Source organism: Macrobrachium nipponense, chromosome 24 (genome assembly GCF_015104395.2).
Source record: "Macrobrachium nipponense isolate FS-2020 chromosome 24, ASM1510439v2, whole genome shotgun sequence".
Lineage (NCBI taxonomy): Eukaryota > Metazoa > Arthropoda > Malacostraca > Decapoda > Palaemonidae > Macrobrachium > Macrobrachium nipponense.
Genome location: NC_061091.1, coordinates 50,197,519 through 50,218,638, shown reverse-complemented (window position 1 = coordinate 50,218,638; position 21,120 = coordinate 50,197,519). Strand labels below are relative to the sequence as shown.

General features: G+C 36.4%; 2 protein-coding genes across 2 annotated transcripts in view; one reads left to right on the top strand and one right to left on the bottom strand.

Annotated features, from left to right (window-relative positions):
• Nucleotides 1-21,120, top strand: part of LOC135205616 (uncharacterized) — a 90,812-nt gene that overhangs the window by 31,949 nt on the left and 37,743 nt on the right. The window lies entirely within an intron of this gene.
• LOC135204193 (uncharacterized) lies at nt 7,081-21,102 on the bottom strand. Its single transcript, XM_064234269.1, has 5 exons — nt 21,010-21,102; nt 13,117-13,266; nt 11,880-12,032; nt 11,205-11,314; nt 7,081-7,536 (listed from the first exon to the last, which is right to left on the bottom strand). The coding sequence occupies exons 2-5, from the start codon at nt 13,261-13,263 to the stop codon at nt 7,344-7,346; spliced, it is 603 nt and encodes a 200-aa protein (XP_064090339.1). The 5' UTR covers nt 13,264-13,266; nt 21,010-21,102; the 3' UTR covers nt 7,081-7,343.

Below are 21,120 nucleotides of genomic sequence, written 5' to 3'. Positions count from 1 at the left end.
TCCGAGGAGTGAGAGATGTGTATTTCTGGCGAAAGAAGTTCACTCTCGACGTGGTTCGGAAGTCACGTAAAGCCGTTGGTCCCGCTGCTGAATAACCACTGGTTCCATGCAACATAAAAACACCATACAAACAAACAAACATTCCTGGTTCCTTCCGTATTCCCTGACTGTTTGAGATCGCCCTCATTGTATTCATTGTTCCCTATGAATATCAAACAGGATTCACGACCAGTTTCATCCGCTGTCAACTGTTATCCCCTCCGTGGATCGAAGTGAGAATCATTGTTAATGATTGTGGAGAGAGTTAACTACGCCAGCGGTGCATTTGTGCTTTTTTTCTTATACAATCGTATATTTATTGATGTGGATCATGAATGTGATGGTAAATGTGTCATTTCTAGGATGTCATTACTGGGATAGAGTTGCAAGGGGAAAGATGAATTATTTTTATGTGAATGTTACGGGGGCTTTTTATGGTTTTGTATTGTATGTGGGCAAAGATGTGTTGCTGGAATGTGAAAATATACTCTACAGATACATAAACAGGATGTTTGGCATTGGCACCAATAATTCAAGCAGTTGGAGAGACCTTAGAGGAGTTGGGCGCTGAGGGAGGCATGAGTGTTGGAAATGTAACAGTTCGGTGCAAAGAATGTCGGCGAGCATATCTGGCGAAACCCGTAGGATGGTAGTAACGTCAGTGGACCTCATGCGGTGCACTGTAGGTTCTTTGCAGCGTGCCTTCGCCCCTAGCTGCAACCACTTTCGTTCCTTTTATTGTGCCTCCTTTCATATTCTCTCTCTTCATCTTACTTTCCACCCTCTCATAACACTTGATTCATAGTGCAACTGCGAGGCTTTCCTACTGTTACACCTTTCAAACCTATTACTGTCAATTTCCATTTCAGCGCTGAATGACCTCATAGGTCCCAGTGCTTGGCCTTTGGCCTAAATTCTATATTCAACTCAACTCAACTCATATATCTGGCGAAGTAAGAACTGGATATTAGGCAGTTTTCAATAATGAATAGACTGAAGACGCAGGTCCTATAAAAAAAGGGAGTTAATTCTCTCTATTAAATATTTGAAGTAACTCTTTATTTACTGCAAATAATTATATCTTGAACAAATCGAGATATTAAAGCAGGTAATTGTCAGTTTCTGGGAAGCGAGGACCAATTTTTAGAACAGATCTGTTCCTGGCTAGTTGGGAGGTGAAGATAAGGAGGTTGGAAGTGTAGGAAAACATTGGGAATGTGGTCTGAAGTAAACCTGAGTGTTGGGAATATGTGGTGGGAGAATTCATTTTAGTTTGCGTGGAAGGGCTGAATATACGATTGTGAATTTGGGCAGGTAAAAAAAAAAAGTGAGATGGGCACATGAGGAAAAGTGTACTATGAAGCTGATGTTTGAGAGTAAGAAAAATTCTAGTATGAGTGTCATTGATCAGCGATCCCGTAGGGAGTAGCACCGTCAGTGCACCTCATGCGGTGCAATTGATTTATAGTACTATATGTTTTCCTCTCGTTACACCCTTCAACCCTTTTCACTGTCGGTTTCAGTTTCAACGCTGAATGGCTTTAGTTGCCCCAGTGCTTGGCATGTATACCAAAAGTCAATAAATCAATCAATTATTAGTCAGTGAGAAGGGTCTGTGGGCATAGGCATATAGGGAAGAGCGGTGAAGACAGTGAGGGGTTGTATCATGACTTTAGCGTGTCAGTAGAAAATGTATAAAAGAGAGAGAGAGAGAGAGAGATTCTCACAAAGTAATTAACAAAAAAGTTATATTGTTTGAAGTATTTTCATAGAATCGTTTAGTATAGTTTTAGAATAAAGGAGTCAAATGGGGAGATCGTTAAAAAGATGGCAGTCCAGTACCGGTGAAATGGGTGTTGGGAGTTTTTAGAATGCAAATGGTAGATGAATGCAAGGGATTGGTGTCGGTTACAGAATCCACGTGGAAGTGGTAACCGAATATGCAGAAGCTGTAGAATGGAGAGGCATCTACAGTTCATGGAATTGAAGTGAGATACTGCAATAAGGTGATTTTTATGTGACGAAGTAGCTTTCCATGATATGATTTTTTTTTTTTTGCAATACGGAAGGTTTACAAAGGAATGCATGAGAAGAATGTAGGTACGTTTTGTGATTTGAGAGGTGGTAAAGATAAGTGCAAGAATGAAAGGGGATACGTTACCAAATATACCTAGGAAGGTGTGTGGTAGCGGTCTCATCAGTGTGGATTTAAACAAACGAAGTACATGGATGTGAAGGGTGGGTGTTGAATGAGAATGAAAGGAAGAACATAGGTACTAGCTGTGCGGGTGAATTACTTGTGTAATATGTGTTAAGTTGTTATGATTACAAGGTCGATAAATGCAGTGACAGGAAGTAGTAATAAAAGAGGTCCGTGACGGTGAAAAGTTGACTGACAGTTTTGTAGTGGTTTGTTCACATGGAGAGAATGGTGGATGATATGCTGGGGAAAAGAGTATGCAGTTTAGAAGTGTTGGAAGGAGAGAGGATATAGGTCTAGGAAGAAGTGGAAATATGGTGTGGAAGAGGTATTAGAATGACAGGGCCTTATTCTGGAGAGTAGAAGTGATAGTCGTTGTATATGAGGGGAGGCTCATTTAAACAGTGTAGGTGTATAAAGTTTGCTGCTAGAGGGACTTATTTTGATTCTCGACTTGAATGATGACAGCGGCTCTGTCCAATGCCTTGTCCTTTTCTCCTGGGTCACATCTATTGGGGGAAAGGGATTGTGTATATATATACTATGTATATATATATATATATATATATATATATATATAATATATATAAGTATGTATATCTGCAGAGAGAACAAATCAGGAACTAAAGGATTATTGGTGTTGACGGGATGCTGTATTTTCATATAGTTCAATTACTTGGTATATGCAAGGCTGTCGACGAGCTGCTTAAGAAGTTTGTTTTTGGAGTGAATGTATAAGTGTAGTAAAACTCTCACTGTTATTTTCGACAGGCTCCCTCTGTGATTCGCCAGTTAAGATGATAAATGTGGCAGTGATTAATACAAGTTTTTCACAGCTACTCGCAGGTAAATCGGGTTTGCTTAAAATTATACCCACTTTCAAGCTCATGGGATATATATATATATATATATATATATATATATATATATATATATATATATATATATATATATACATATATATTATAGGTTTGTGTGTGAGATCTTAATAACTACTGAGGCTAGAGCGCTGCAGGGTAATATGCTGATCACCGTCCACCCTCCAATCATAAGACATGCCAAATTGCAGCTCTCTAGCCTCAGTAGTTTTTTTTATTTAAGGTTAAAGTTAGCCATGATCGTGCGTCTGGCACCGCTATAGGTGCCAACAACACAGACCATCACTGGGCCGTGGCTGCAAGTTTCATGGGCCGTGACTGGGAGTTTCATACGTCATTATACGATATACAGAAAACAAGATTGCTCTGATTAAACTTCAACGCATTTTTCACTTATTTTATGACATAAGGACTTTCCCGAAAATTAAAATTATGGGCTGAAAATCAGTAAATTTGTTCGAAACTTTAACCCTGACCAGAACTTTTGAAGCATAAGAGAAAGACTTCAAAATAAGCCCAGCATGCATAGTTCACTTCTTCACATTCACATGACTGTGACCCTCAAACTAAAAATAGCTACTTTCGGGGCATTAGTTCACTTAGTTTCACAATACAATGTTGATGGAAAAAAACAACTGTCAGAGACTAGAATGCCCTTAGAAGTTGGGCCGGGATCGATAAGGGACGTTGCTATTCGAGTGCCCTCAGTGCCTGCGCTTGTCGTTATCTGGGCCATAAAAGGGATTTAGGTTGCTTGTGCCATTAACTTTTGTTCTTGGTATATATATATATATATATATATATATATATATATATATATATATATATATATATATATATATATATATATATATTATATATGTGAGTTGACAAGGGTTATAATTAATAATATGTTTAATATGCCAATGTGATGTGCTGTGACCTTTTTGGAATGTGTAGGCAACCCAGAGAGACAAAGCCAAAGCAACGACCTAAGAAAGCTGATAATTCATTTCTGAGATGGCGTGATACGAAGGTGCATAGTTAAGCGGGTCAGTGTTCACGAGTTCATGGGATTTCGTCCAAGTGCCTTTGGAAAACTGGCTGCGACCAGTTACATGGGGGCGTTGACGAAGTGCGCATTCATACGTACATGTGCGCCTCTTCCGTTCTTAATGGCATCCTTAGAAGACTTGCAGAGAGGTCCGTGCGAGAAAGGCAGAGCCACGATGGCAGATGCCAAAGAGTTTTTGATTATGTGTGATGATATTCTGAGCTGGAAATGGGTAAGTGTTGACTTACTTTAGCCAAAGGGGTGGCTTGTTGATTGCTTGTAAAATGTCATATTTCATTTAGTCTATTGACTTTGTGTTTACGAGTGCGTATACTTAATTGTGTGTTCTCCCGTCTTTGTAACAGACGATTCTGGCAAGGGGGGACCGAGAGTCCCGTATGTGAGAAGAGATAATTGGTGAGATAAATTACTGATTAAGACATTTTAAATACCGAAGGGTTAACTGAGTTAGTTAGTCTGTGAGACTTGGATTATTATCTTTCCATTGTTGAATAAACATGTTTTTTATATAACTTTGACTCTGATTTGATGACCTGTTAGAATGGAGAGAGAGAGAGAGAGAGGTTGTCGGGAGAGAGAGAGAGGTCGCGAGTCGAGAGAGAGAGAGAGAGAGAGAGGTCGCGAGTCGAGAGAGAGAGAGAGATGGAATGTGTTATGAATTTGCCTTAACGCTTTGGCTGACGCTTACCAAATAAAATACGAGATTCTTATCTCGTTACATATATATATATATATCATTCACACACCTTTATACATATAAAGATCTATATATATATATATATATATATATATATATATACAGTATATATATATTATTATTATTATATGTTGCTACTTTCAAAACACATATATCTTCTCCTAGACTGTATGAAATGTTAGAATAGAGTTTTGCAACATTTTTCAGATTCCTTAGCTAGCTTAGAGTTATAGGATGTCTAAAATGTGTGTTCAGATTTTGCATAACATAATGAAAAAGAATATATAACGTGGTATGAAAAGAAAGAGAGAGAGATTATCTTTGTCTGTTCGAAGCTAGAGTTGTTTCCCTATTATGTCAACGCCTCGAGATAAGAAATCTCGAGATCTCCGTTGTGTTTTGGATTCCTGTCATCATGTCTGATAGGGACTTTTGCTTCGATCAAGTAAGTCTTTGTTGAGCATAGTATGTTCATGACTGGTTTCATATGCTTACGTCTTTGCCGAAACCACGTGAATATTTCACAATTTTTCTGTAAAGCTACATCATATTAGAAGCTTCTAGAAAGATTATACCATCTTTTGTGTGTCCAAAACATTTTGAGTTTGTCAGTCTCTTGAGTTACCTATACAAGAAGAGAGAAAGAGCGTTCATTCAGACTTAAATCCTCATAGCGTTTAGATCTCTCTCTCTCTCTCTCTCTCTCTCTCTCTCTCTCTCATGGCACTTTTGATTTGATACTAACGTAACATAAAGATTTTATACTTAGACATTGGTCACTCGTAACTTTTAGATTTCAGATTTGATATTTCTTAGAGTTATTTAGTATTATTTAGTGTTTTTTTTTTGTGGAATCTGAACAAACATTATACAAGTGTGTAATGGCGCCTTTTGTGAAATATTGTGCGGTGAAATTGTGAAATAAGCTGCAGCAGAAAGAAAATTGGTACCAAGGTAAAGTGTTATATTATTATTAGTTGCAACTAATAGTTACAGTGGTTTGAAGAACGATTTCAATTTTTACACATTGCAAATTTTTGTGTTTTGTTTCATTTGAAGTGATTTTTGTTTGTGCATTTATTCATTTTTCTTATTGAAGTGCGTGTTTTTATTTCATATTCTGTGTGATTGGTGCTTTTTACAATTTTGGTATTTTTCACATTTTTCTGTCTTTTCATTTGCATTCACACTTGTGATTTAATTTGCATTTACTTAGAATTCTTTTCAAGTTTTACTGTTGTTTAGCACTTGTGAATTAATTTCCAAATTTTAGTTATTGCCTAACACTTTTGAATTTTGATTGAATTAATTTTCTTGAATTTTGTGATAAATTAATTTTGATTTAATTTCACTTAATTTACTTAAAAAATAATTAAACTTTGCTTTGTTTTCAAGTAACAGTAATTTTCCCCGATATTGTGAATTTCACTTATAAATTTTGAGTTTAATAATAAGTTTTTATAGTTAAAATTTTTATAAGTGTTTTCTTTTACACCAATATATAAATGATTTGCTTAGGTAGAAACATAGAGTGGTAATTGAGCTGTTTTCCTTCAATTTACTTGAAGTGAGTTAGAACCAGGGAAGTACTTAGACTTCTGAAATCAGGGAAATACTTAGACTTTTAAAGTTGTTGATGAAGTGATGCCCTTTAATTAATTTGATTACACATAAGATTACCTCACACCTGTTTTAATGAACTTAGCCTGATTTTCTGCAATACTGGTAAGTTGATTAAGGGATCACTGTTGCCTTTAGAGTATTCATGGTTTTAGCCCTGTGATGAAGGTTCAGGTGTCTGGCTGTTGTGAGGTAACAATTAATGAATGGTAAGTGTAGTAACCAGATACTGGCACTTTGTTTGTCACAATATATATATATAATATATTATATATATATATTACATATATATATATATATATATACATATATATATATATATATATATATATATATAGGATATATATATATATATGTAATATATATATATATATATATGTAATATATATATATATATATAATATATATATATATATATACACGTTTTACATCTTTTGAAGGTACACATATTATAACAGTTAACAAGAATGAAGGTACACATACTTTAACAGTTAACAAGTATGAATAACATGCCGATGTACAGTACAGTTTTTATTTTAAAATTAACTGAAAGTTTTTTCCTTTCTGGTGTGAAATATTACATTACAAAACACACCAAACATTTTTGCTAATAAATTTTTCATATTAAGAGAAACGTGAAAAGTTTACTTCACTTACTTTTTTTTATTGTGATATTGTGAGGTACAAGCTTTAGGTCCATATTTCATTGTAAGTGCGTGGAATTCTGGTCCAAAATGTTGTTTTCTGATTAGGCGGTCTCAAACGTTGAAAAATAGATGAATACAGACATCCGCATAAGAAGGTCAGGTGGCTCTGCGATTTAGTGAAAGACATAAAGAGCAATATATTTGTTATCTATGTTCCTACACCTCGGCAGGTGTTTCGGACAACAGCTGATCTACACTCTTTCGGTACTGGGCCACGAGCAGTTCGGGTGGGGTGGGACAAGTTTTGTAGCGTTCTGGACAAGAAACGCTTCTGCTTGCCAGCCGTCACTGCGTCCTTGAAGTGAGCATAAGCAGTCGACTTGTCACTCCAGTCTTCATTTCTGAAATGATCAAACAAGGTCATTGGTTAAGGCAAACCAATTTTCAATTTTTTCTTTGCATGGTCTCTCTGGCTGTTAAGAATTAAAAAAAAGTGAATTGTTTAGTATTTTGTAATTGTTTAGACTCCTATCTTTTTATTTAAAGTTATTATTTTGAATTCTTTTATTACTGATATCGTCACCAATGTCCTTTTGATTATGACGGTGAAAATGGATGTCAGATAATTTTACATTATTCACTTTTTTCTTTATTTTACACTTGAGAAAAGTTTCATATCTACACTTCTGAAATTTTAAATAATGTCTCCTTATCCCTTGACTCCGTTCATTTTTCAATGGGTTTACCAGAAAATTATTATTACTTGTAAAAAAAATTTTCTGTTTTCCATATTTTGGCTTTCCGAGAAATGAATCAAGGAATCAGAATATTTTTTAGGAAGGAAAATAATTTTGAAATATGATTATTATGTAATTTTATCGTGAATTTGAATTTCAAGTGTTAATTCTTACAATTTTAAACATGGAGATCAAATGCTGATTGATATAATAACTCATGTAAATGGTATTCATACACGCAGAAGCAGATATACAGTCATATTCGTAAATTTTTGACGGCTTGTTATCGACACACACACACACACACATATATATACACTGCATATCTGTATATACAGTATATAAATACATACATACATACCACCTGTATCATATATGTCGCCTGTTCCTGTTCAAATGTTGATAAGTGTTATACCTACTAAATGCAAGATATTTACAAATGTATGGGCTTTTATTAATGAGCAAATCGAAGTAAGTCTACTTACGTACACATGAAGGTATGGTCTCGTCATCGTAATCTTTGTAGTTTTGTTTTTAGAAGCTCTCTCAACTAACCTCATTGGATCAGGCTTAGGTCCTTGTACGTGGTGTCAAGTACAAAATTTTGAGTAATTGTACGTACATGTATACTTGTATTTCAGATTTTTAAAATCAATGTACTTGTGGGCCAAAATTACTTGAAAAATCAAAAACTTTTAAGTACTTTTTAAGTGCAGTGCAGTAATAAGGATGCAGATACATTAGCATAAATGATTAAATAAATATAGCGGCTTTTACTTTGACTAAGCAAATTATAATAAGGTATTTTACTTAACCTATTGCAAAAAGTAATAGCTAATAATAGCAATATTATTAGATTTACATCAAGTAGAGCCACTAATGCACAGCTGTACAACTAGACTATCTGGCAATTCTCGTGTCATAGGTGCCTGGTTTATCTTGCTGAACGCAGCCATCCATAGGGTATTACTATCTCTGAGATTATCAACTAGCTTGATATTGTGTTGTGCACGTAAAAATTTTTACTTTCACACTGAGCACTATTAGTCTCTTGACCTCCATTTTGGCATTTGGCTGCTAGTGTGGCTGACTTGCATTTTGACCTAAAAATTCAAATTTGTCAGAACGCTGTCCAAGAAATTATGTTTCTAGACAATGTAGATCTCTTGTTGGTGTTAAAACGAGGCAAATAAATGGGACAACTGAAATAAACTGCCCAATAACATGCAGCAAACTTCAACCAACCCAATTTAGAGCAACCACTAATCTACAATGGGGGGCGGGGGGATTAAATGTACCATGCAATCAGGTCTCGCAGCATGAGCTTAATACAGTAATTATTTCATGTCTAATTTTTTACCATTACCACTTACTAGGGTAATAATTCATTGTGAACTTTGACATTTATAATTTTCTTTTATATTTAAAATGGAAGTGTCACACTTACTCTTTGATAGAATGTTCATATGATCTTTACTTGTGAGGCGGCTCACATGTGATCACTTGCACTTACTAAACCCTTTGGGCATGTCTTGACACTGTGGGTAACTCCTCACTTCACTATCACTATCTGAAATCTGAGAAATACACAGATACTACTGAAGGGCACAGCTATATTCGTTTGGGTATGGTCATTGTAATATATTACCATATATACTTTTTCATTAGATATTTGCTAATGAATTTGAAATAAACGTGTATAAAAATGTTAGGGACCTGCTGGAAAGAACTTGTACTTGTACTTAAGTAATTTTTGAAGTACTTGGACTTGGACTTAAGTACTAAGCAGGGCTTTTGTACTTGTACTGGTACCTATAAATTTCTTCGGTAGTTGTACATAAACCCATCGCAGCCTGTGGTTCATGTAGTTGGCCTCATTATGTTTGTCAGGTTCAGTTAATGACTTTTGTGAGTAACAGATTTTCTATGTTATAATCAAAAAAAAAAGAAATTTTTGCACCTATAGATATTTCCCCTAATTTTTTCAAGTTATCGTATTTTTCGTTCAGTGGACATGTCATGGAATAATTTGGATACCGCGTAATCGAATGTCCTTTTCCGATTGTCTTTGATGCGATTACGTTCATTAATCTATTTTTGTCCATGCTATTATATATTTATGATTTTGAGGGTATATTTCCTCACTATCTATCACATCTAAGTCATATGTTTAAGTATTTCAGTTATGTTGGTTTGCTCTTTGCTTTAAAGTTGCTGTTTGTAAGCAGTAACATTTTTCATCTCTGCGTTTCTTCTCTGTTCTGGCATAATCTGTCCTGCCATGGTTGACATAGGCATTGTATAACTTTGTCTTATTTGAATTACAGTTTTTCAACTTATGGTCTTTCCCTCATTAGGATATACAAATTCTCCAATGCATTTGTCTGTTTTATGGTATATGTCATAAACTTTACTACACTTACCGGGTACAAATAGCCCGAGGCGTATTCTTGTATCCCTTCTCATGTGTGGTGTGCATTTTATGATGTCATGTTTTATTACTTTGGTTGAAGGCTCCGTTTTAGCAGCCTCTGACAATTGATTTCAGCTTTTACCAAATCTTGTAGCTGCGGGTTCTTATCTGTAAATTTCAAGATTCTTTCCTCTTTTATCTTTTTGATATTTGCTCTCGTAAGTTGTGTGGGTCTTGTTTCGTTACTCATCAGCTGAATTTTTTTTTTCTATTTTTTCACACTCCATATTATTGCTTTGCACATTCGATCTGCGTTACATGCATCGCGATAATTGTGTTTGTCTTCTATTCGATAGATTTCACTCTGAAGTCAATCGATCTTATGTAAGCCTTCGTTTCTATTTCTAATTCGTATGTCATCTGTTGTTCCCTCTGATTTTAGAATGATATTTCCCATTTGTTCACTCGCGAATTCAGTGTTTCCATTCATCTTAGTGAATTTGTCAGTGACTCCTCAGAGTTGATCATAGTCATCAGTCTTCGAGAGTGACCCTGCTTATTCACAATTTTGGGTGGATCTTGACATGCGGCTTTTTCTCATACAATCGTTGCATCTAAAGATGACATTTTCCTTTGCTTGTTTATATATTTTTGCCATATTAGATGCTATTTCTGCTGCTGTATACCTATCGTGTTACCACCAGTTAATGCCATTGTCTGCCCAATGTCCATCTGGGTACATCAAACAGAAAGATGAGTGGTTTTTGTTTCAAAATGTCGCATCGACAGATTATCGTCTCCATTACATCCTCCAGCCATTACTGTTGCTGTTCATGGAAGACTCAACATTATAAAGTGGAAGCACTTACATACACACACGCATACATACATAATAGTGAGTTATGGGGTTTATACTTACTCAAATGGAAGCAAAAGGGAGACGAGTTTTGGAGTGAGGGAATCTGGATTGAGGCTGGCAACGTGACAGGTCAGAAGAAGAGTGCAGGACTCCTTGTCCGTCCTCAGCACCTAAGAGGTTGATATTTGATTATTAGAACACCTGAAGAATTACCGAGTGAATTCACATGAAAATCAATACATTTGGTAGGAGGCAGCAAATGTATACAATGTACAGTTGAGTTAGTTTGGGAGATCTCCATGGGGAAACATTTATTTACTTTCTAGCCAAGAATTTGCCAGCAAGGGTTTTTAAGTAGATCATATTTTTTTCTGTTTATCAGGTTCAGTTTACTAAGGTTCTGATTTAAATGTACTTCTTCAACTACAAATTATATAAGCAGATATCAAGGAAAAGATGGGATCCTAAAATCAGTTGACAAGACCAGTGTGTCAAAACTTAACGCTCTGGTCCAGTCAAGCGATTTGACTTCTCATTGTTATTTTAAGAATCTCTTTTGTAAATGCTGATGACGAAGTCAACGCAAGCAAGTTGGTTGCCAGGAGCAGAGACTAAAGACAGCGGATGATAAGCGGATAAAATGATCCCAATCCATAAGTTTTTGCGAGTAGCAACCTATACAGAGAGGAGGGGACGAGCAGACATTACCTTTTCCCCGGTCCATCCTTGCCTTACCTGCTCAAGCATATCCAGAAATTGCTGATTAGCCTCAGTCTCCGGGCCTACGGCTGCCTCTCTTCGACCACGCCCTCCGTAGTAGGGTCTCCTATAGGGCCGGTTGTAGCGAGACTGCCATCCTTGGTTCTGCTGACTTCCCAAGAAGTAACCCTGGCGATATGAGTAGGCATTACTTAAGGTTCTTTGCAGCGTCCCTTCGGCCCCTAGCTGCAACTACTTTCATTTCTTTTACTGTACCTCCGTTCATATTCTTTCTTCAATCTTACAGTCCACCCTCTCCTAACAATTGTTTCATAGTACAAGTGCGAGGTTTTCCTCCCGTTACACCTTTGTAACCTTTTACTGTCAATTTCCGTTTCAGCGCTGAATGGCCTTAGTTGCCTCAGAGCTTGGCATAATGCAAAAGTCTATATATAAATGAAAAGATATGAGCAGTAGATGTTAAGATTGATGGTTTTGGCTCGGAAGAAGGACAGTAATAGTAAGCGTTCAGTGTTTGTAGAGGCTACGAAGTTGCGCAGACACCATTTATGTGCTCGGTGGGGTTATTCGCTTAATTCTTTGATGAGATTGCAATTTTGTGGAAGTTTTTGCACAGAGATTTCATTCTTGAACGTACCGTGGGTGTTTTGTTTTCTCTGAAGTGACTCCTCTAAGGATAATGGCTTATTATTGAATTAAAAAGGCTTGGATGGAAAACGCTTATCCAAAGCAACCTTTGCACGAGGGTAAAGAATGACTATATAATCTCGGTTACATGGGCTATTGAATTTTTCTAGAGTGAATTGGCTATCTACTGCCTCTTGAGAATAGCAAAAACAATGCAGGTGTTACTTTCATATAGTCCAGCCATTTTGAAGATTACTATAGTAGATTCACATCAGCCGGGCATTTGATGTCTAGGCCAGTCCTTCACGACGCACCAGATTGGCTGTTGATAAGCCACAGGGCTGGAAACTCTCAGTCTCTCGAGAGAGTTCACATGGGTAGGATCTATGTTCCACCTTTCCTGAGGTATACGTCTTTCAAAAGTATTGCTCAGAAGATGTGGAACATACATCCTGCCTATGTGAACTCGAGAGAGAGACTGAGTTTCCAGCCCTGTGATTGGCTTATCAAAAGCCAATCAGGAGCGTCGTAAGGGACTGGCCTAGACATCAAATGCACGGGTGATGTGAATCTACTAGAGTAATAATAACGATTCAACAGCAAAGACAATGAATGATCTCTTTACCGTCCCGAAAGCACCAGCAGTCAGAATGGCTCCTCCCAGTCCAAGCAGCGCCGTGTTGGTGTCGATTGTTATCTGGCCGTCGGACTCCTCCGGAAGCAGAGCCGTCATCAGAATCCCCACCATCACCAAAGGGAAACGAGGCCCCATTTTCTGTAAAAGTGGAATTATTTTCGGTTAGAAATACTATCCTTAAGTATATTTTAGTTTAACCAAAATTTTTAGACTTAGTTTAACTGAGCTAATTAACAGCTCTCCAAGGCCTGGCCCGAAGGTTTAGATAATATATTTTATGTGGCTAGGAACTAATTGGTTACTTAGCAACAGGACCTGCAGCTTCTTGCGGGTTCCGAACGACATCGAGAAATGAATTTCTATCACCAGAAATGAATTCCTCTGATTTCGTGCTGGCAGAGCGGGAAATCGAACCCGGACCCTGAGATCGATAGTGGACCACCTAATCGACTTGTCCAACGAGGAACTACAAATACCACGGTGCCCCATTCCCGTTGGAGGGAGGGGTTACTGCCGTCAGTGTACCTCACGCAGTGCACTGTAGGCATTAGTTAAGGTTCATTTCTGCGTCCCTTAGGTCCCTACCTGCAGCTGCCTTCATTCCTTTTACTATACCTCCGTTGATATTCTCTTTTTTCCACCTTACTTTTCTAAAGTAGCTGTCCGTAGAAAAGGAAGATGCTGGAATCTGCCATCATCTGTCAAACAAACAACATGAACCTGTCAAGAGGACTTTGGAAATCAGTTTCACCACGAGTTAATCCTCAGACTTCTTCTCAAGCAGGCGTTCCAGAGAAGACGCCCACCAGACTCGAAGCAGGCGGGGTCTAGCGAGGCCCAAAACACAAACAAGGGAATGGCCTATTTTCCATCCATCCCGGGTCAACGTTCATCGACATACCACCAACGTCCTACCGCCACACTGGCATATATATATATATATATATATATATATATATATATATATATATATATATATAATATATATATATATATATATATATATATATATATATATAAGCCTTATGTATGCTCATTTACTCTATTCACACACATTTGTCCATATTTTGCCATTGGACAGGGTCACAGGAGAAGGGTCTATATAGGTTGTAACGTTTAAATAGTGTTTCTATGGGCCTATATCTTCACACACGCGCACACACACACACACACATATATATATATGTGTGTATATATATATATATTATATATATGCGTGTGTGTGTGTGAAGACAGAAGGGCCACAGAAACACTATTTACACGTTAGCTTTAATGCATATTTTACATGTAACTTAATGCATATGCATTGGACAAGGACACAGAGAAGTGTCTGAAATAAGTAGTTGTAACGTGTGAATAATGTACCTATGGTTGTTTTGTCTTCATATATATATATATATATATAATATATATATATATATATATATATATATATATATATATACACACATACATATATGCATGCATTAAGCTACAAATGTCCTTTAATATCCGATTCGCTTTACCTCGGAATCAATAACGTCACTGAAGTCCTGATTTCTCCTCAGTTCGCTAGTCGCTGGTTCGAACTCACGAGAGGACGAAATTATTATCAACTAAAAAATTCCTCTTCGGTTATCGTATATGAAATTATATTTATCCGAGGTGAGCGAATTGGATATTAAAGAACATCTGTAGCTTAATGCATGTATATGAATCACGGTGATGTGATAAAAAATTTATAGATATATAATATATATATATAGTATATATACACAAAATGCTTTAAAAAGTTTCACCGTAGACCGCACGTAAAACCTTCAATGATATAAGTCGAATAACACAGGAATAGTAATAAAAGGCAGCAAATTCGTAGCCGAGGCGCTTTCGTCCTTTAAATAAGACATCGTACGGGCACAAATGAAATACAGTTTGAAAAGAAGTCACAAGGTAAACAGAAAGATCAATTAACCATCTGGTAATCTTGATCTTTTTGTTTACGTTGTGACTTTCTTTTCAACTGTATCTATTCGTGCCTCGACAATATCTTATTCAAGGAGGAAAGCGCTCGGCTACGAATTTCTGCCTATTATTTTTCCCCGTGGTATTCGCATAATATATAATAATATATATATAATATATTAATATAATTAATATTTTATATATAATTAAAATATATTTTATATTATATAATATTATATATTATAATTATATAATATTGTATATATATATATATATATAGTATATGGATATATATATATATTAGTATATATATATATTGTATATATAGTTAGTAATAATATATTATAATATATATCATATATATATATTATATCAGGATATATATATATATATTCTATATATATATATATATTTATATATGATCCATAATAAATATATATATATTATACTTATTAATTAATTCCTTTTATTAATATTTGGGTAACATACATTAATTCATATATACAAAAAGAAGAATAAAAAAAATAAATTAATCCTAATTTTAATCATCACATACACACTCCTTTAAATGCGTGCTTGTTGTGAAAAATGTGCTTTTGTTTCCACCCACCAGTATGCCTTCCAGTGTTCCTTGCGGGGATCAAAACTCTTGAGGGTAACTCGTCCTACTGCGCTGTTGTTATATACTACTCTCCCGTGTGTGGTGCTCGTTCATGCATTCTGATTATGAATGGTCTTGCGCAAGGTGTAGACTCTAGACCTTGAACTTGCCCATCTCCAGAATGTCCACGAAACCCACTCTCGGAATTTCCCTGATGATGACTTGTCGTTTGACAATGTTTGTGAATTTTTTTCTGAGTTTTCCGCGCCGTGGCTTTTTTCGTTTTTACTTTGTTTATCTTTAGATTTCATTATGGTGATGGCGCTTAGATTTTTATATTATATAAGATTTGATTAACATCGATATAGCCATTACTTCCCAAACTGAGCTTGGCCAAAGTGATTTTGGATTTGTTTAAAGACTCGATCACGTTGCTCATGATTGGTTGCCATTGGATTCTATGGAATGCAGCGAGGTCCTGTGAATGATACTTATTTCATTATCGTTCAGGTTTAATACAAGACTGTGTTACCAGATACTTTTAGGTTTTTGATGATATAAGCAGAATTATCGCTCTGACATCCATCGAACTGATGTTTGATTTGATTTGATTTGATTTATATAGATTTTGGGCATAATGCCAAGCACTGGGGCAACTAAGGCCATTCAGCGCTGAAACGGAAATTGCCAGTAAAAGGTTTGAAAGGTGCAACAGGAGGAAAGCCTCGCAGTGATGTTGACTATCCAATACTTTCAACATAACAGCGTCTCTGATGTAGAGGGAACAACTTATTGAAAATCATCACTTCCATAGATTTGATGATAAACATAGCTACGCTTAGCTCCTGAGTTTGGTTGACAATTATAGTTAAAATCCCCCATGACGATCTCAAGTCTAGATGAGAAAAGGAGATAGCAAATGTCAATGTCAGCGAAATTTACGATGAAATTATTTGCGTTGTTCAAGTTGTAATGGGTTAACAGGTAGTTCCGAAAACCAACAGAGCAAGGGAGTGACTTTGGTTTGCTCACAGGCAGTCTATGACGTTAATGCACGCTCGCTGACTGACTGTTGTATTATGTGCTCCAGTGATACGTAAAATGCGAATTGTCGCGCGTTCTTACTGCTTAAGGAGAGGGCTAGCAATATTTACGGGTCTCTTTTGTATCTTTTGAATACTTCGAAGACGTCACGGGAAAATTTCCGTTTTTAAGAGCATGTATTAAAGTGTGCGTGTTTTCATTTATATATCCGAAGATTAGGAGCTGAAGAAGCAAACTGCAGTTTCTTTGTGCACATCGAAGACGTGGTATACTACTCGTATTTATTCATGGTTTCTGTTGTTATTATTTTTTATATGTTTATATATTATGCTTCATTATCTCGTGAAGGGGTTATTTTTTTTATTTTTTACATATGGGTTGTTTTATTAGTAGTTTGGTTGTGTTCAATTGTGTTGGTAACCCTATTTGACATGAATATCCCTGTTTGCAAGCAACAGTATAATTGTTGTATCTGTTGTTATGGAAACACGTGCTTGCATAATGGACACTAATGAGTATATGCAAGCCAAAAATATGAACCGGAACAGTAGTAAAAGTTTATATAACCCCGGAGGAGTGAGGCCAAGAATAGACTTTTGCATCTTCTAGACGAAGAGTTGACCCTAATTTTCCTATTGTAATTGTCTTAGACTATCTTCATGCGCTATATTTCAATAGGTTATTTATGGGGTTGGCAGTCACCATCTGTTGGCATGTCAAGGTGACATGTCTTCCGGTGTCAGAGGTTTTTCGTACCCATCACTTGTAAATTAGAACAGTTTTATTGCTTACTTTAAAACACTGTGTGCTACGTCTAAATCATCTTTAGGTTAATTTCTCTGTTCTCCCGGTTGAAAGAGTTTGATTCTGTGCTTTAAGGGCTTTGGAGAATATGAAAGGGTTATTGTGGCCAGTTATTTCAGTAAAAAGGCAGGTGACAGAGAGAGGCGTTATTGTGTCCAGTGTGGCGATGATGGAGTAAATCAGAACTGGCGTTTTATGGAACTATGTGTGGAAAGGGGATCAGTCGTTGGAAATACTTTGTCTCTAAACAAAAATATATACAAATGGCGGGGAAGATAGTATGTTAGGTTATGTGTTTGTTTATGTTAGATGGAAGAGCAAGTCTATAAGAGTCATTGCGATAAGAGGAATAGCTGAAGATTTAGCTGATCATTATTTAGTAGAAGCGAAAGTTAAGATAGATGAAAGTTCAGACTCGGGTGGCAGGGTGTGAAGAAGATACATCTGTAACGATAATCATGAGCAATATCTTTCATAAGGAGGGAGGAAGGGGAGCATGTAAGGGGAGGATTGATAAAAAATAAGCCACGAATAAAGACACAGAAGTTGGTTGCATGTGTGGAGAGTGTGTAAAGTTCCAGGATGGTATCTAGTGTCGGCAGAGAGCTCTGTGATATTAAGGAAGCGTGAAGAATGGCGGGATGCAGCAGTGAGAAAGGAAGGGTTTAGTGAGGGTTGAAACTGAGAAAAGTGGAGAATTTCATGACAAAAGGTAAGGATGGAAAAGGTAGTTAAGAAGACAGTGAGAGAAAAAGTTCGGTAGATTTTAAGGAAAAGGGGAGATGGTGAGCAAAAACTTCCCTGAAAATATGTTGTTCTACAATGAAGTACTACATGCAGACAAAGGTTAAGGAGCACATGTATTTCGGTATAGAATATGCAAGTATGGTGATGTGTGAAGAGAATGTTATCTTGTGAAGGATTGAGCATTTTGAGGGTTTAGTGAATGGGGAAACTTAAAAGTGGCAGAGCTGAAAGACACTAGACAGGAAGGCTTAGTTTAAGTTTGTGAATGCTTGTGAAGTTACTACTATTAACATAAGAATATCATGAAACAGATGGAATTTCAAGTATGATGTTGTAACTGATTGAATTTCGAGTATGATGTTGTACAGTATGCAGCAAAGCTCGAGCGACTTTTTATTTTTTTATTTTTGCACTGTACAAGCGTTGTTCTCAAGTTGCCACTTAGTACTAAATCTCATATTTTACTTTGTAAACATGTGTAATTATGAGGAAAAGTTGGTCACTCGTTATGTAGAATCTCATCATTGAAATATATTGGAACGTGAAAATCTCGCAGTTGCACTATGAATCAAGTGTTGGGAGAGGGTGGAAAGTAAGATGAAGAAAGAGAATATGAAAGGAGGTACAGTAAAAGGAACGAAAGTGGTTGCAGCTACGGGCCGAAGGCACGCTGCAAAGAACCTCAAGTAATGCCTACAGTGCACCGCATCAGGTCCACTGACGACACTACCTCCTACGGGGGATAGGACGTCTCGATGGATTTGGGATATGAATTCTAAGTTATTACTTCTTTTCGCTTTAGTAGTTTTGTGTATAAAGAAAATGTTAGGCAGGATCATTATTTCGATACTTGCAGTAAATTATTACAAGTCATAGTTCAGGCTATACGTAGGTCTATTTTTCCTGAGGGGTTTCTTTAGTTTGAAGAAAAATAAATACTAAATAAATGTATAAATAAGCGAGGTGGAGAGTAATCTTTGCTTTTAGAAATACAATTAATTTTTATTATTTTACTTTTGGTTTAGGAATGACAACAACAACGTATTAAATAATAATAATAATGATGATGATGATATGGCTCTGGAGTCTAAGCTTATGCTATTGGCTTTATAACATACTAGGCTATATTTCAGATAGCAACAAGTTGCCTCAAATCTTTGTAACTTATAAAGGGTGTCTGTAAGACCATGAAGCAGAATTTGTGAAATTCTTCCACAGTCTTGGTGTGTTATACTTCCGTCACTATTTTCTTCATAGGCCTACAGGGTAATAAGAATTATATAATCGAGAAGGGCGAAGTCCACTTGGCCTACGGGTAAGGCGAGGTGAGGCAAACTAAGCTATTTAAACAATTGGCTGGACATATGCACCCTTCACTAGTTGGGTCTAACGAAATCCTAAGTAAATCTCAAGAGATGGAACTTACTATAGCCATTAATAAACCAAATAACAAATAATGATTATGAATGATAATAAAAGCGGTATAGGTTAAATAAATGGTATACCATTATGATTTATAAAAATAAATACGTTTAATTCTTTGAAATACATGGGTCCCCGTGAAAAATAAAATACACCAATTCCACTAAAACAATCAGAATATACACAAATATGTCTTTTAAAACACGTCAGAACAAGGTCACACGAAAAAAATAGGGAGAGGATAGAAAAAAAGGTGCAGAGCACTTGCTCAGCGGTCCAGCCCAGCAACGAACTTCTCACTCAAACACTCGCCTCTCTCTCTCTCTCTCTCTCTCTCTCTCTCTCTCTCTCTCTCTCTCTCTCTCTCTCTCAGGGCGTGACTCACAACAACCCACAAACTTCGCTCATATTATCACAAAAATCCCCCAATGTCTGTCGAATTACGAGAGACATCAAAACAAAAACACCCTTTGAGCAAATTCATCACAAATAAAAAGAGAACAGAAATAAAAAACAAAGAAAGAAAAAAGAAACAATGAAATTACACACTTCATATGACTGGAAGCCAAACTCACATACACACCGCACATATACGTAGCCTATTCACCACATTCACGAAACACTTTAATATGTCAAAAATTAAACTTTTTCCCTCACAATCTCAAGACACTAGTTTTCATGAATCACTGACCGGCTAAACTGAGATGCAGAGAACACCAAACCATTGAATCAGCAAAAAGAACCCCGAGTTGCCTGTGACATAATTATAACCCCTTTTCCTACCAAAAAATATATGTCTAACTAGTCACCAGTCTCTTCGTTAGCGTACCTACAGCCTATAAAATGTATAAAAAGCTTCTTAAACTGCTGCCACCACTAACTATAACTACACAAAATGACAACCCTTACCTGTTGGCAGCAGGCGCCCTCTATCTGCAAACATTGTCACTAGGCTAATAAGCTCACATAAATACAAAAATATACTATTTATTACCCAAAGGAGATGAACATAAAATAGAACAAAATGATTAATAAGTCATGGTTATAAAAAGCCCAAGTCTGCCCCACAAAGAAACTATAAGTTATCATTCCACTCTCCTGGATTAGTCTAAGTAATCACTCCAAGTCTCAAAATGTCAACTGCTACATTGTAATAGTCAGGTTTAGAGAATCCCATTTCTAGAACCATGATATGGAACCCATCTGTAACAAAGATATATTCATTATATTCCCTATTGCAAAATATTAAATAAAGGTATACACTTCACACTTCTCTCTTTTCAAAGGCAACTGTTTCTAAGTCATTTGAATATGTGCCATACCTTGAGATGGGTTTTCTCCCAACACTTGGTGTCCTTCTCGATCGTATTTCTTCTTATCTCAAAGGAATGTGTCTTTCCCTCCAGTGCCTCGAATGGCCTGACCTGTCATTG

Bases quoted from the DNA above. Each gene is read 5' to 3' on its own strand.
- LOC135204193 (XM_064234269.1), bottom strand. From the start codon at position 13,263: ATGGGGCCTCGTTTCCCTTTGGTGATGGTGGGGATTCTGATGACGGCT. The intron at 12,033-13,116 runs GTAAAGAGATCA...TCATATCGCCAG, and splicing joins CTGCTGGTGCTTTCGGGACG to GGTTACTTCTTGGGAAGTCA. The intron at 7,537-11,204 runs GTAAGTATAAAC...TGATCATTTCAG, and splicing joins TCCCTTTTGCTTCCATTTGA to AAATGAAGACTGGAGTGACA.